The following is a 17,073-nucleotide window of genomic DNA, read 5'->3' as shown; positions in this document are numbered from 1 at the left end:
AACGTGTTAATTATGTTCTTATGCGGTGCCTTCCATAAGTCTCCAGACGTTTTTCATATAGGCACTGTTATTGATAATACACACATGAAACTATAGTCCCCTTTGAAGTAATCTCTCTTGGCTGCAATTCACATGTTGTACTGTGAGTTTGTCTATGACTCTCGTCACATCCTCTTTCATATCTTCAATTGTCTCATAACAACAGCCTCTAAGGTTTTCCTTGAGCTTAGGTATGAACCAAAAGTCACAGAGAGCAATGTCTGGACTATAGGGTAGGTGAGAAACTGTTTTGATGCTCATCTTGGTCAAATAATCTGTGACAAGGATGGAGTTGTCGACTGCACCTGTGGGACAAACTTTGCACAAATCTTCTGCATATTCAGTTCCTCCGAATAATTATGACACTAAACTGTGCACTTATTGTCTCTATAGACACACGACGGTCCTTATCCATGAAATTCTTTATTTAGCCAATCAGCTCTGATATTCTGACTTCCTTACTCCTCCCACACGTCTCCTCATCCATCACAAACTCCCTGCCTTACTTGAATCTCTTATGCCACTCAAAAACTGATGCTCGATTCATGTAAGATCGTCCAAAAGCTGTCTGAAGCATTCCATACATTTCTGTGGCATTTTTTCAAGTTTAAAACAATTATATACCATATCATTCTTCTAAAGTGTTCTCGATCGTTTTTTTAGCCAGTGAACCTTTTCAACATTGATTAGAATTAATATTTCTTGACTTTTCATCATTGATTAGAATTAATATTTCTTGACTTTTCATCATTGATTAGAATTAATATTTCTTATTTAGAATTTAATATTAAGATTTTTGACTCCAAATTTTCATTCATACTAACAATGAAACTAAGATGAAAATAATAGCATTTAATAAAGATGTTAATGGAGAAGAAATTCAAGTTAAGTTTTTAGTAGTGATAGGCGATACACACTGGTCATGGATGGTTTGTGTTTGCTTATCTGTAGTGCTAATATTCCTATTACCTGAAATTCCCCTCAGGGGAGGATTCTCCCTTTATTCTCCTCACCTGTTGGTCATGCCACATCTTTCTAGATTAGGAGGAAAGTAAATACTTAAGCAAAAAATTAAAAAAAAAAACAAAGAGAGAAGTAGAAAACGTCCAGTACTTGTAAGCAGCATTATTTTTGATTGAGGCAACAAGTCAGTTATTTTTTTCATATTAATTTAGTGAAATTGAGCTTTAACAAACAGCCTTGTTGAAGTCAGAGTGTAATCAGATTACTCTGATTTTGTCCCCGAATGAAATTTGTCATTTCAAATCTCAATCTTACACAGATTGTTTATTTTTACTTTTATTTTTTTCTGTAACTTAGAGAAATTATAAACCTGAGTGACACCGGGTAACCCTGCTTAATTTGCTCCAGATTTGAACTTAATATTGCTATTACTATGTACATTATTCCTTGCCTCATTACACAGGTGCTACCAGATGAAGCCAGTCTGAAGATACTGGCTTCTTGACCTAAAATGCACTAAACGTTGATGTCATTTTTTTCCCTTTCTCTTTGAAAAACTCAATCATGTCCTACAAAGTTAAAAAATGAGAAAAAACAATTTCCCTCTCCAAAACAACCAAACCAAACCAAACATCATGAATAAACATTTGAAGATATAAATAACTTGAAACGTTTAAAAATTACCAGATTCAGCATTGAATAATTTGCAAAGGGTTGATATGCTGTAAAAAAAAAACAACTAAACTAAACATTATGAATAAGGTATAAAGAACTTTAAACATAAATCCTTTTCCCAAATTACAGCATTTCAGCATTAAATAACCCGAAAAGGGTTGATATGTCGGAAAATAACAAAACTAACCTTGTACTTGTACAATGAAATTTGCTAAATTGCTAAAAAAAAAAAAGTCCTGGTGGAGCACAGCCCTGTCGGTGGGGCATTAGAATACACGGACTGCCCCCCTGCAGAGGGTAAAAGTGCCGCAATGGGGGTCCTGGATATGACCTTAAACTATATCCAGTGGTGAGGCCCCCGCTTGTGGCCTTTGGGGAGTGTGGAGCCACCCTTTAATTACCATTGCTCCCAGGTCCACTCTGACCCGGAGTGGTAGTACCTGTTAGAAACCGACTTGAAAACAACAAATATATTCTAGTAAAAATTTTTTCTTCAAAATCTTTGGATTCGGCATTAAATAAGCCGAAAAGGGTTGATATGCCGTAAAACAAAAACAACCAACCAACTTGGTGAAGCAATCCTAACAAACATTCATGGACAAACTGTTAGAATAATTATATTTAAACTAGAGCTAAGTTTCAATGTAAAGGATGAGAAACGAAAAAGAAAGAAAAATCTACAAAATAAGCTAAAAACCAAACAAAACAAATTGAAATAGAAAAAAAAAAATCATTGAGTAGACATAATCCAATTTAGTTGGAAAATAAAATATGAAAATAATGACTCGATGTCAATGAAAAATATGATATAAAAATAACACAATGAACATAGGAATAATAATTGTATTATAATAAGAAGGGGGAAAAACGCAAGCAAAAAAAAAAAAAATACTCAAGGGACAACAGGTTGTTAAATAAGCATAAGGACATTGATAAAAAAACAAAACAATAAAAAAACATAACATTAACATTTAGGAGTTGACAAAATAATAAAGAAAGAAAATCAAAGAAAAATCATTGTAAGTATCAATAAGGATGTGCAATGAGAATAGACAAGTGGGAAATATATTGTATAATAATACTTTAGCTTTGTAAACTCTGTCCCTTTAAGAGCTTTGGATTAAAAACGATGCTATAGTGATTCGTCTATAACAAGCAAAATAAGTCAATGAAATGATTAATATTAACTTTAGTGGTGTAGGGAACAGAAGTATTTTGAGATCATATCCGAGAAGAAATTATTTTGTAGGCTAGATTTATCTCCCTTGGTAAAAAAGGTTTTAGAGTCTCCCAGTATAAAATTTTTTTAAATTTTTTTTATCTTGTGTCCAGGACCTTATCGAAAGGAACGAGCTCTCTTTTGCTGCAGCCAAGAGGTGGAGGACTCATTTTTATTCAGCAGTGAAGAGGCAAGTCAATAAGGACTTATTTGAAAATAATTTTAGAAATGTGTTGAAGCTTTCAACATGTTCTCTTAAGGTGCAGATGGAGTGGGAAAAGGAGTGACTTAAAAAATATTTTTAAATGCAAGAGCTGCTCTCAAATGAATGCAGTATGTAAATCTCTGCTTGTGACAAATACAAGATCTCCAAGCAGCTCTTCTATGAACGTGTGGTCAAGAATCCAGATCAAAATTGTTTCTCAGTTGCTGTCCTGCAGATAGGCCCTACCTTTAAATATGTCGCTTAACAGAAAAGATGTGTGTAAAATGTAGGTTTTTATCGTGTTCTGCATATATGTTCTTTACCTTATGTGCAATTTGTGCATTTTATTTTGTGGGAACAATGTATTTGTTTAATACATTTTTTGTGAGTGACAATAAGTCCCTGTAAGATTGTGGTGCTGTATATGGTGGTCTAGATGGTGCTCTCCTACCTCAAGTTTTCCATGCTCTTTGATCATTCATGACCAATTTGTGTTATTGTGTGGTATTCTTTTTTTTTTTTTTTTTTTTTTTTTTAGATGGGGGTGAAGTCAGATGATGAGTTTTTTCTTTTATATACTTTAGCAGTTTCAATTCTCTTCTAAATTCAATGATTTTTCTCAATGCTTCCTGCTGTTTTCATCAGTATCATATTTTGTATGGTATCAATCCTGTTTGATTCCAGTTTTTCATGTTTGTTTTCCAGTTATTTTTTAAACAGTTCTTAGTGCTCCTATAATTATTGGTGTGATTATAGTTTCCTTTGTATTTGTTTATTTTCTGTCTTTTTGATGAAGTGCTAAGATGCCAAAAGTCTACTATTTTTTGTAGATTTTTTTCCCTTCTTGTTAACAATTATCATGTCTGATCTTCTTGCCTGGATGAGTTTGTCCATTTATATTTCCATACCCCCAAAGAATTTTGTCTTTCATTTTCTAGTATAATTTGTGCCTGTACCATTTGCCTGAATGTTAAAAATGTAGCCATTTGCACAGTTTCCAATGAACTACCTTTCCAACCCAGTAATTGTTACTATTATTATGCAAATAGATGCTGTTGAGAAAATGCTAAGAAAGACTGAAAACATCAGTGATGTAAATGGTGTTCAAGCAACCTCAAAGCAAATGTTTTTGTGCACATATATCATTTTATACATATTATTTTTGGGATTAAACTACTTATTCAATGCATTCTTCTCCACTGAGACTCTATAAAAGAATCTATTCCAAGGTTTATAAATATTTTAAAATGTCTTTTAATATCATCTTTAGATTTCATTAAAAAAAATCCTTTCTTAGTTCTTTAGTTTTCAACATGGACTCTTAATCAAAAAAGGCCAATATTAGAAGAACGTAATTTTATTTGAGCTCTTCTATGCTCTCTTTTTATAGTGACATGTTTCGATGCGTATTCATGCATTGGCTTATTTCTGCTTGATTCCATTTCGGGTTGTAACGATAAAATTTGTGCAGTCAAGAATCCTGACTGCAGTCGAAATTTACGTCTTTCTTCGGATGATCACATCTCCAATTGTTAAACGGTATTTTAAGTCCGAATGTAAAAACACACCTTGTGTGAAATTGGAGACCATATTTAGTTTGAACTACACCAAGAATGGTTTCAAAATACTTTTAACATCCTGATATGATGCTTAGTGCTGAAAGCAATCTATGATACAACAAAATTAAATAATGGCTTCACTTTTTTAGCGAAATCAACAAACTATTTAAGAAGTGAAAATTAACAAGAAAAAAGTATGACCAACAAGAGCATAAGTTAGTGGTGAGACTGTATACCTCTGCCTGACAATGTAAGGATGGGCCAAAGTTTTATCTGGACTTTACAACTGGGAATGTTTTCATTCTGTTTGGTTAATACAAGTGTTACATTCACTGTATCTCAAGAAATTTCACTGAAAATGATAAAACACTTATTGTATTAGAACCCGTTTTAGTATTTGTTGGAAAAACATACCTACCTACAAATGAACTCATCCATACCTAATAAATACGGCTACCAACTCGGAGAGTGTGGAGGAAATTACAAGTGATTGCTTGAGTCAATAGGAGGTGAGAGAAAGTACTCTGTGTTATCAATGTATGACGTCTAACCAAGAATATACTGTTGGTCCCCCGATTTATCGGAGAGGGACCTATGTTTTCAGTGACATCCATGCGTCCGTTAGTCCAGACGATTGCCAAATAATCGTCTATTAGTTTTTCCTGAAATTTTGCCACAAATTGTATTTCATTAAATAGATGTGCACAGTAAAAAAAAAAATTTTGTGAAAATTCCCGTTGCATCCCCAGGGGCTCAAAAGAGGTCAAAAATGCTCCAAAATGGCAAAAAAAATGACATGTTTTGCCTCATAACTTTTGATCCATCCATTAGATTTTTCTGAAACAGTGCCAAAATATGGAGCCCGATGTTTTTAATATTAATCCACTTTAGGTGGCCCTGGCAAACTTCTGGTTTGCATCCTTGGAAACTTTTAGTGCTAAAAACACCCCTTTTTTGTTGCTCTTTTTTTCAGTTTTCTCAACAACTTGATATGTCTGACTATATAGTAGTTTTTCATGGTGGTCAACTCAAATATACATGTGGTAAGGCCTGAAACATCACCATTTTCCATTTAAACTGGGATTCGGCATGTTCAGGGGCTCAAAAGACGTCAAAAATGCCCCAAAATTACATTTTTTGCCCCATAGCGTTGGATCCATCCATTAAATTTTCCTGAAACTTGGCCAAAATGTGGAGGCCATTGTTCTGAATATTCAGCATGGGTGACTCTTGCAAACTTCTGGTTCACATCCCTCTGGAACTTTTAGGGCTAAAAACATGCCCTTTTGGAGCTCTTTTTTCATATTACTCAAAAACTTGATATTTATGTCTATATAGTGGTTTTTAATTGTGCTGAATTCTAATACACATGTCTTAAAGCGTGAAACTGCACAATTTGTCCATTTTCACTGGGATTCGGCATTCCCAGGAGCTCAAAAGGTGTTACAAACGTGCCAAAATTGCAAAATCGACACTTTTTACCCCATAACTTTTGCCTCATCTATTAGATTTTTTTGAAACTTGGGGAAAATGTGAAGGCAACATTGGCCCTTCACACTTCTCATATTCATCATTTCTTCACTATTTTTTTGTGGCGTCATCTCACATGCAGCAGCAGAGGGGGACCACGCACGTGCAGCTTGTTCAACTTGATATCTGTGTCCGTGTTATTCCTTTTACTAACCTATGGCCATAACGATTGGAAAATGAGTATTCAAAAACTCATGTCAGAAATCTGATTTTAAAATACTCCAGTGTTCCAATAACAACTGACAAAAAAAAAAAAAAAAAAAAAAAAATCAGGGCGCTACATCGCATTGCAGAAAGGAATTGAAAAGAGAAAAACAGATTTGAATTTCGGATTATTAGAATACATCTTATTAGTTTGCAACTTCTGGAAGTTGCATTAAAAAGACTTTATATTCATAAAACAAGTCTAATTGGAATTCCCTTTTGGGTTCCTGCTTCCCCAACTGTACTGACATGCATAAATTCAAGTAACACCCTACATAGTATCTGTGCATTTTATGTCCCTGATAGTAGCCCCCTACATCAAAGTGTCACTGTGTTTTGTTTGGGGGTGAAAATGTTATTAAAAAAAAATCCTATTCAGTTAATGTTCGTTCATAGCTGTGATCTATGAATTTCCAATCACAGCCAGACCGTTTTGAACAAATCTTGTCATCTTCGAGATGACAGACTGATTAGTTTTGTTTCAATGATTTCGAATAGTGAAAAAGAATAAAGTCGTGCAGACAACCAGACAGAAATGTATAATACTGAAACAATAGTTTTTTTTTTTTCAAAAAGAGCATCCGATCTGTTTTCAGTAAATTTACTGGTGAATTTATTTTAACTCCATTCTTTGATTTGTTTTCATTTTGTGAGTCAATAATGATTTGTTTGGATTTTTAACAACTTAAAAAAAAAGATTGATCCATTGCGATGAAACCATTGAAATATGAAACATATAGTTTTTAAATAAATAATTTGTACATATATATATAGTAATAAGTTATAAAAATATATATGGCAATTAAGCTACATAGAATATTCTGCGTTTCATCCATGCTAGGATTCGTCAAGCTTATGCAAAGAGTTGTGATTGTCTCATGTTTTTATCTTTTAAACCTACAATCATGTGTTTACTGCCGGTCTAAAAATTTGAACCCACTCACAAATTCATTCTTGACACTGTAGGCTGATATTCAACCTCCTTGCTACGGTCAATTAGCACAAGAATTAATGGAAATTAAGTTCTATTAATACTGATTTGACGAGTATAAACAGTAAACAGTGTGATAGTATTCAATGGCTGATGTCAGAATATTGCATAGCGTTAAGGCTGATTGCTTGATATTAATGTCATAGAGACAACTCAACTTTTTTCTTAAAGATCCTTGTAACAATAATATATTGCTTTCAATAAATATTAATAATTATTTTGTAAACTAAAACATGTTTTGAACTTTCGTTCTCACCAGTGTAGGAAATATTTACTGCTAGTAACATATATATATATATATATATTACTGTTTTTACCTCCTTAACTTCAAACATTTGTTTCACTTTTACTTTTAGCATATGATACATGAAACATTGTCGTCTATATCTTGTTCATACCACGACTCATGCTGCACATTTTATGAAAATTTGCATAAGAGCTATACTTTAAGTACACCACAAAAGATTCCTCTGCATTAATTAACATCTGTTATGTCTATGTTGAATTTATAAATATCCAACTTTGGTTCTTGTCATTCCATATTGGTTAGCTTCTTAAAAATTCTTCAAATCAATACTTTGCCTATTAAGTGGCCCAATTTTAAAACTGACAATGTTCAGATTTTTCAGCACTCAAGCATTAGACGCATATAGACATTATATTGATTTACACTAAATCGCTGATGCAGACCAAATCTTCCCTTGAGGCGATCCATTTGAAATTAGCTAGATAATGCATATGTCATTTGATTTTTTGAAAGCAATATTTGGTCAGTTCAAGAATTGCATTGGTGGTATGATGCAAAGTGGTGAAGGTTTCCTTTCTCTGTTTCCCATTACTTACAGGAATTTGATTCCAGAATTTTGACCAGCTGCAGAATACAATGAGAAATATATATAACTAGCAGTTCAGCCTGGCTTAGTTCGGGCACTATGTACTGTTCATAACTTTATATGCATATGTATATATTAAAAAGTTTGACTCGAGTCCAGGTAACCTGCATCTAAAATATCAAGTGTTTAAACCCAAAATTGGCGGAGGAGTTTGGTAGAGTTTTCAAAGGTCAAATTGTTGAACTTTGACCCCTTGACAGCCAAGTTTCTGGCTGAAAACCGATTAAAAAGATCTTCCCAAATCTCAATACCCCTTATGTCAAATCTCGAGTCTGTAGACTGAAAATTGAGAGTATTTTGGTAGGGAAATGTACACACACACACACACACACACACACAATTTCACTTTTATAGAGATATAGATATAGAATTTTGTCTTCGATGATCGAGTGATTCCTTCTTTTAAAAAAGGAGTGACAAGTGAATTTATACGCGCGCGTGCTTGCTTGCTTGAATTTTGTCTTCCATGATTGGGTGATTCAATCTTTTAAAAAAGAGATGACAGGTGAATTTATGTGTGTGTGTGTATATATATATATATATATACACACACACATGGGCGTGGCTCAGAGCCTAAGGAATGAGGGTGGAGAGTTGTATGTTTTGGTTTTGATTCTAGTTGATGGCACCCGAGTCATATATATATATTTTAGTTTTGATCTCAATAGTATATATTATATTCAATATAATAATCGATAAAGAATTGTCTCCATTAAATATGTAATTTGCATGAATTAAAATATCATATTTTAGTGGATCTTACAATCGAGCAATGCCGGGTGGCCTGCTAGTATAACTATATAACTTTTGCAAAGTCATGAAAACATCTCTATTTCCATAATGTCGGCCATCTTTAAATAATGGATAAAAAAAAAATTTGCAGAATGGATTTTGCATTTCAACATTCATGGGAGAAGAGATCTTTGAGGTCAATTTTAGTATTGGAATGATTAACTAAAATTGGGAATTGGAAAATATCTGAACTGCTTAGGCAGTCAGAATCGAGAAAAATGTAAAAATGTATTTCTATGTAAAGATGCCAAAAACGATTCTTTTAATTAATTTTTAGCAACTTAAATTTTCCATTGCTGGTATTAATGATAAAATGATAAATATTTATCGATTTTAAATTACTAATAAAGCTAAAATGTATTGGTCCTCTCCTCCACAAATGTGCTCATATTACATAGGCTTTTATGGTAATCTGGAAAAAAAAAAAAAAAAATGTAAATATTTATAGATTTTACAAAAATTGTAATCTAAAGCAATAATTGTATTAGTAAAAAAAAAATTGGAATGGTTCCATTAATAGTTAATTTATAGTAATATTTCAAAATTGACAAATATTCCGGGACATGAAATTTTTGTAAAATAAGAACCTTTGGATACTCTTTAATTTGCAATTTCAATTCTGACCAAACTCTGGGAACATCATGCCTTTACTTGCGTCTTTTTGACGAAAACAATTTCTAATGCATTTTAATGTATGTATCGAGCAAAGTAAAAGAAAAGTGGTTTAGACTTCGGAACTGGATATGCATATCCAATTTGCTGAGCTACAAGTTTTCTTATCAAATTATTAACTGTCATGATTCATATCATTCTAAACCCTAACTCTGCTAAACCAATTATTACATGCTTTCAAACAAATTCTCCATCTTAAGACATTTAGTCAGCATAACATGCACAACATATTTATATTGTGCGAATACACTGCTAAACATAAACGCAAAAGCAGTTGTTTCAATTTCATTGAACTTTTTAGCTAAACCAACAACATTAGCACTATTCGAATCGAAATGTTTTTTTTCGTTTATGTTCAATTAATTAGTAAAATTATTGTGATCTCATCTATATATTAATATGATAGCGTGTGTGTGTTATTTTCCGTGTCACGCTTACATCATAGTCGTTTAATTGTTGTGTACTTCTGTTTCTTGCCATAAATAATGTTACCAAGAATTCTTCATAAGTTTTGGTTTCAGTTCCGATTATGGCTGAAGGAACTCAAGTTATATATATATATATATATATATATATATATATATATATTTTTTTTTTTTTCGTAAGTTTTTATTTCGGTTTCGATTCAAGTTAATGTACACAAGTCACATGGATAGATTTTTTTATTTTTTAAATCGCAAACTTTATAATATATAAAAATCGATAGAACATTAACTCTATAATAATATATACAAAATCTGCAAGAATTAAAATATCATATTTAAGCGTACTTTACAACTGGGCTTTGCCGGGCGTTCGTGCTAGCTTAGATAAATACTTTTGCAGTTTTAACAAAAGAGCTACAATAATATCAGAGCGTCTCCATTTACACTGAACATCTACAGAATGCCAACATCAATATATTACATATGAATGAGTCTGCTAGTTTTGTATAAGTAAGTTATCTACTATATAAAATAAAGTCAGTCACTCTTTGTTTCTTTTTCATTGATGTTTTTTTTTTACTTAAAATTCAAATCATTAAATATTTTAAAATAAGGGTCTTATGTCCTTTCAACAACATTAATAAAAACAACCTTAATTCAGCTCGAGTTTACAGATTTCTGTATTTAATCCAGTAGATTTTTCATTTGGCAAGAGAAAGCTTTTAGATGCATGAAATAGTATTACTTCAAACTGCTTAAGACAAAATTGATACATTTTTGATTATTTTGGATAAATATAATATAGTAAATTATTAATTTACAAGTTGTAATATAGAAATCACCATCAAAGGTCATCCCTTTTGTTCACTGTAACTTGGCTTTAGAAAGACAGAAGGATGGTATGTTAAGCAACGTTAGTAGACTTAACTGCAAATATAAACATACAGGCTTTAGAGGTATTAGAATTATGATAGTTATCCATGGACACGTGTATCGCTGACTATGCCAAGATTCAGCACCATGATCACAAAGCCATGGGAGGAAAAACATGTGTCTGTGGACAACTATTTTATCTTCTTCTTCTCTATATAAATAAAATGAACTCATTTTTTTCCCCTCCGACTTTGACGTTTATAGGACTGCACCTGTATACATTTGGTGCAGCCGTCTCATTCACAAACTGAATCACGACATCTGCCGTATGTTATAGGGTTATTACATATCAAGGATCTCGCTGATCAGAGTTTCCTATATTCTGTCTGGTGAGAGTCCACTGTAAAAATCAGTTACATTTAATGGAAGTAGTAAAGTAAACTCTCTCTAACAAATTCATCCTACCACCGCCACTCACCTATACCGTTCCAGACCGTTCACAGGAGACATTTAAAACCGACCACCGGTTAGAATTTATCTAAAAACTGGACTGGACTTACGCTGAAACGAACCACGCTTACTTTGCCATTGGTTAGCATAAAACATAAACACAATTTATAAAGCATTTACTATAATAAAATTAGATTCAAACAGAACACAATCCGTTACCTGGAATTGAATTCACAATTACATTACTTCGATTTCGTTATAACCCGCGTGGTTAAAGTTTATTGAAAACCTGAATTGACATTTACATGAAACGCACCAAACTTACTTACTTACACAAACACAACTTTCGTTTCGCTCTTTCCTTACGTGCTTTTTTGCTTTCTTTCTTTCTTTCTTTCTTACCTTTCGTTGTCTTTTTGCTTTATGGGTGATGGTGGTGGGGGTACTTCCCTATCTTTATCTTTCCTTTCGGTCTTTCCTTCTTTCTTTCTTTTCTCTCCATTTTCTGCTCTTTCCATTGTTAAAACGAAACGAAACAACCGGATATTCCAGGTTTTACTTACACTCTATCACTCTACGACTATTACTTGTGTATCCAACTCTATTTGTGCCAGTAAAAAAAAGTAGCATTTATTGCTTTTGGTAATAATTATTAATTGCTTATTTGTTTTGTTTTTCACCCTTTTTTTAGACTAACCATTCTTTAATCTCACTATAAAATCGATTTTTCCAACTACATTTTAGGTGGGGGGGGGGGGCATTCCAACCTCCGAAGGGGGTTTGTATTACTGTACACATAGATTCGAAAAAGTTGTCAAAAACAAAAACAAATACATAACAAATAAATGTTCTCAAAGCCAAGATCAGTTACTTTTCTGCCAAACTGGATGTCTTTTTCGTGTTTTTATTCAATGTAACATATTTATTCAGCTCGAAAACCATACAGTGTTTACCGATGTATTCGAAAATTCAGGAAGGCGTCTCACACCCTCTTTAACACCGTAAGTATAGAAAAAGGTGTTATAAATAAAAAATATACAAAATACTATTAAAAACACGCCGAATATATGTCAACCTATGTCGCATTAACATGTATTGAGCGAGTTTTTAACATTATTTCATTAGGTTTTTTATTTATAACATCTTTTCCCAATTCAATGTAACATGTTTATTCAGCTCGAAAACCATACAGTGTTTACCGATGTATTGGAACATTCAAGATGGCGTCTGATTCTCTCTTTAACACGGTAAGTGTGGGAAAAGATGTTATAAATTTTGTATAAAGATGTTATAAATTTTGTATAGTTTTTTATTTATAACACCTTCTTCCATACTTACGGTGTTAATGAGGGTGTGAGACGCCATCTTGAATTTTCAAATACATCGGTAAACACTGTATGGTTTTCGAGCTGAATAAATATGTTACATTGAATAAAAACACGAAAAATATATATATCCAGTTTGGCAGAAAAGTAACTTATCTTGGCTTTGATAACATTTGTTATATATATATATATTTTTTTTTTTTCACAACTTTTTCGAATCTATGTGTACAGTAATACAAACACCCATTTTGTGTTTTATATAGATAAAGTACAATTGTTGAATGTTACTGTTTTGATTATATTCGTTGGGGGGGGGGACAATTAAATAATTAAGAAAGATTAAAATGAAGCGAAATTTAAGTTTCCGTTCCATTTTTACAACAACCGTAAAACAGTGCATACTCAGCAAGTTTTATCGTATTTTATTTATTTTTTGCATAATTAATGATAGAAGTATTTTTCTGTTTATTTTCTTAACATCTGTTAAAAATAAATAAATAATTTGTACATTCTCTTGAAAAAAAAAATCAAACTTTTCTCTACTTTCACATGTGTTCCATTTTAACAAACTGAGCCACAGCAACGCGTGGCCGGGTACAGCTAGTCTATAAATAAATAACAAATGTATATATATATATATATATATATATATATATATATATGGCATAATCATGTTGACACACTGGTTTTCATTAGATCACTGAAGTTAAGCAACATTGAGCCTGGCTAATATCAGATGGGTGACCATTTGGGAATTCTAGGTGCTGCATGTAGGCTCTCCGCTTATCTCGGCATTGTTTCCAGTCATCCTGAACTTCCACTTGTCACTGTTATTTAACATCAACTCAGGAGAATTGTGGTTGGAGATTGTGCAACTCTTGCCATGAAAATTCCATGCACAGACACTCTACATTGGTTGTGAGTAGTCTGTCAATACTGGAGGAAGCTACCATATATATATATATATATATATATATATATATATATATATATATATATATGTAGTTAAATAGAATTGTAGAAGGTGGTACAATGCAGAAGTAACGGAAAGACACAGGCTGAAGCAGGTGAGAAATTTATTAATACAACTTACATGTGTACACATGTATTTATAAGTTGTATTTCCGTTACTTCTGCATTGTACCGCCTTCTACAATTCTATTTAACTACATACTATACAATGCTTCAAGCAAACTACACCCACCTCTTATATATATATATATATATATATATATATATATATATATATATCCCTGAATGTGGGGGTGATAATATAAAGTTTTTATTTATTTCTTTTTTTTAGAGGCAGCAAACTTTAAATTAACATAAATCAGGCAAATATTATTATACAAATATGTCGTTTATTCCAAAGATTAATTTTTAACATTTATAATTTAAATACAATTTCGAATATATGGCTCTGAGTCATGTGTATATAGCATAATTTAGAGGTCCAATTTTCACAAACTCTTTGCATTAAATTAGGCTGTATTTCAGCAATGTGTCAAATCCAAGTGATCTATTGTGTCTAGTTTACCAGTGTATAAATGGGACTTTCTAATGGAGTACAATTGAACAGATGAAGTATCCAGCTGGCAGGTTCATTTGTTCATTAAATCTTTCAGTAAATTGATTGTATCATTTACAATTTGCAAGTGCTGCTCAGGTGTCAGTATGTCCATGATGAATTGCCAAATGAAACTGAACTGAAAATACAGTAGAACCCCAGGATACAGCGTTTAAGATTAGTAACAAAATACGGTACAATATATAATACAAATAACATTATAAGTAACACCATAAAGAGGGGCAAATACCGTAATCAGGGTCCAGAAAAACATTATTTACACATCGTAACCTGAAAAAAAAAAGTATCCTAGGGCCACCGTAAACTGGGATTCTACTGTAACTGCAATTAAAAATAAAAATTACAGTTGTAAATTCAAAGTTTGCTGCCTCTAAGAAAAACAGTGTGTATGTGTGTAAAAGTGAAAAAACTCTCCACAAAGCTCTTGAGGAACTAACTTATACTGATAACATTTATTACTAAAAAATAATTACGACATACATACACATACACATATATTAATGATGGGACGTTTCCAATATTTTTCTTGATTCCGATACAATTACCGATTCCATACTAAATTTCCGATTCTGATTCTTTATAAATCTGTAAATAAAATATAGTCATTATTTTTCCCGATTACCGTAAAAACATACGCTAAATGTGCAAATATTTTACTAAACGAAAAAAAAAAAAATACACTTGTAGAAAACATCTATCGATTTTAGTTTCACTAGTCATTAAAAACCAATAAATATTTATTATTTTTTAATTATTACCGGTAAAGGTAGACTTGGCTTTAAACATGTTCAAATAAAAAAAAAAGACAAAAGAATCATTTTGGCATTGGAAAATAAGCACAAATTTTTCCGATACCCCTAAATGTTCTGATTTTTCCGATTCCCAATTGCGATTAATCATCCCAATTCTAATATATATATATATATATATTTGTATTTGTATTTTGTGTCTGATAATTAGCCATTTTGGAATATCTTTTAACAAATTAATGTTTAAGCTTGTCCAAATGATTAAGAAACGATTGTAACATTGAAGAAATATATCTTATGATAAACCTGTTCTAATATATCGTTTCTTAGTTATTGCAAAATTATAATATTATGTTGGTGCAAAAATAATGTTGACATTATTTTTGCACCAACATAATATTTATTAGTGAAATATAATCAGCTGTACAAGCACCACATTGAAGATCTTTCAATTTCGGGTCTTGACTTTTTTTTTTTTTTTGCATGGGCATTACCACTTATCAAGGCCCAGAGGCCACGGGTTGAAGAGTGTACAGTACTCAATTGGATCATATAGTAATCGTGAATAATGGAAATTTGGTAAATTTGTTAATTTAAGTGGAATGGCTCATCAAGAACTTGTTTACATTGGATTTAAAGAAAATCATATTGTAGTCAGCTGGAAAGCAGGAAAACAGAAGACAGTTCTAAGAAAGAAACTTTGTTCATGGAATCTACGTTTAGGTTTAGGCACAGATAAAGAGTGGGAGAAATTATTGATAATGTTTTCAGCTAGACTAGTGTTTCTCATGAAAGTTTAACAAGGGGGCTCCATAGATTGGAGCTCAGACGAGCATTTGCAATGAAAATAACGATAAAGCTGACTCGCAACATCTCTTCTGTGAGAAAGAGGTTGCAGGGAAGAGAAAAGGGCATCCCCTACTAGGCTACAAAGTCTATTTTGAACTCTATCCAGGCAGGATAAGTCCTTTCTAGCAGCTCCTGCCTAGATGTGGCAACAGTATTCCATCCTTGGACGTACCTGGCTCTTATATAGTGAGAGAATTGCATCAGCAGTGAAAACAACAAATAATTACAGTTTTCTAACAATTGATTCGATTAATAATCAAATAACTTAACTATACTGCACGAATTTAACTTTTAAAATTTAAAAAAAATCTAAATATTTAGGAACCAAAAGATATTTAGAAAAAAAAACAACTAGGCACCACTTGGTAGGTTACGTTTAGTTTTTAATAAAGCTTGTTAATCCTACTCTTGTGATGACCAAATTATTTGGTAAAATAATGTTTGGCATCACTTCATTGTTTCTTTTTCTTCTTCTGAGGTAGCTCTTATGCAATGAAGAAAATGTGATTTTTTTGTTTTGTAAATGTGGAGAGTTTCTATCTTCTCATATTCAATGTCAATCCATCTTAATTGCGCTTATTCTGGTGGTTCTAGTTTTGATAAATCGCAACAAAAAAGAGTTGAATTGATTATAGAAAATATGCATCAATTATGAATTGAACATATTTAATTTTTTGTTTTTATTTATAAGGAAACCATTTTGTCTAATAGCATGTAGATATTGTATTTAGAATATTTCCATAATCATTATTTCCGTTTTTCTTAAATTTAAATGATAGTTTCTGTGCTGGAAGTGCACTTGAATCTAATACACGCTAAGTGCATTCGTTGATCTGCTGCCCTCTTGAATATTTATGCTTGTTTTAACTCTTTCTTAAATGATGACTGTAAAGATGAAGGACAATAAAAAAGCCCTAATATTCATCTTCATCTTGTTTTTCTTTTTAGGTACTTGAATGTGCGGCCAGAAATATGGAACCAGAAGGCACTTTAGGATCTCCAGTGAGTTGACAAATACTTTCTTATTATTACTCTTTTTTTTTTTTTTAAATATTCATTGCATTGTTCACAT

The 17,073-nt window shown here is 32.1% G+C and overlaps 1 protein-coding gene across 3 annotated transcripts in view; it reads left to right on the top strand.

Moving 5' to 3' along the window:
- LOC145268053 (phosphatidylinositol 4,5-bisphosphate 3-kinase catalytic subunit beta isoform-like) overlaps positions 1-17,073 on the top strand; it is a 420,372-nt gene that overhangs the window by 303,552 nt on the left and 99,747 nt on the right. For all 3 annotated transcript variants that reach the window (XM_080123347.1, XM_080123348.1, XM_080123349.1), the window contains one exon: positions 16,950-17,003. In XM_080123347.1, the coding sequence (XP_079979473.1) occupies positions 16,950-17,003 (54 nt within the window). The remainder of the gene's footprint in view (positions 1-16,949; positions 17,004-17,073) is intronic.

This window comes from Euprymna scolopes, chromosome 4 (assembly GCF_053919585.1).
Source record: "Euprymna scolopes isolate OS-2025 chromosome 4, ASM5391958v1, whole genome shotgun sequence".
NCBI classification, from domain to species: Eukaryota; Metazoa; Mollusca; class Cephalopoda; order Sepiida; family Sepiolidae; genus Euprymna; species Euprymna scolopes.
Note: the sequence above shows the minus strand (reverse complement) of the source record. Positions and strands in the feature narration are given on the sequence as shown.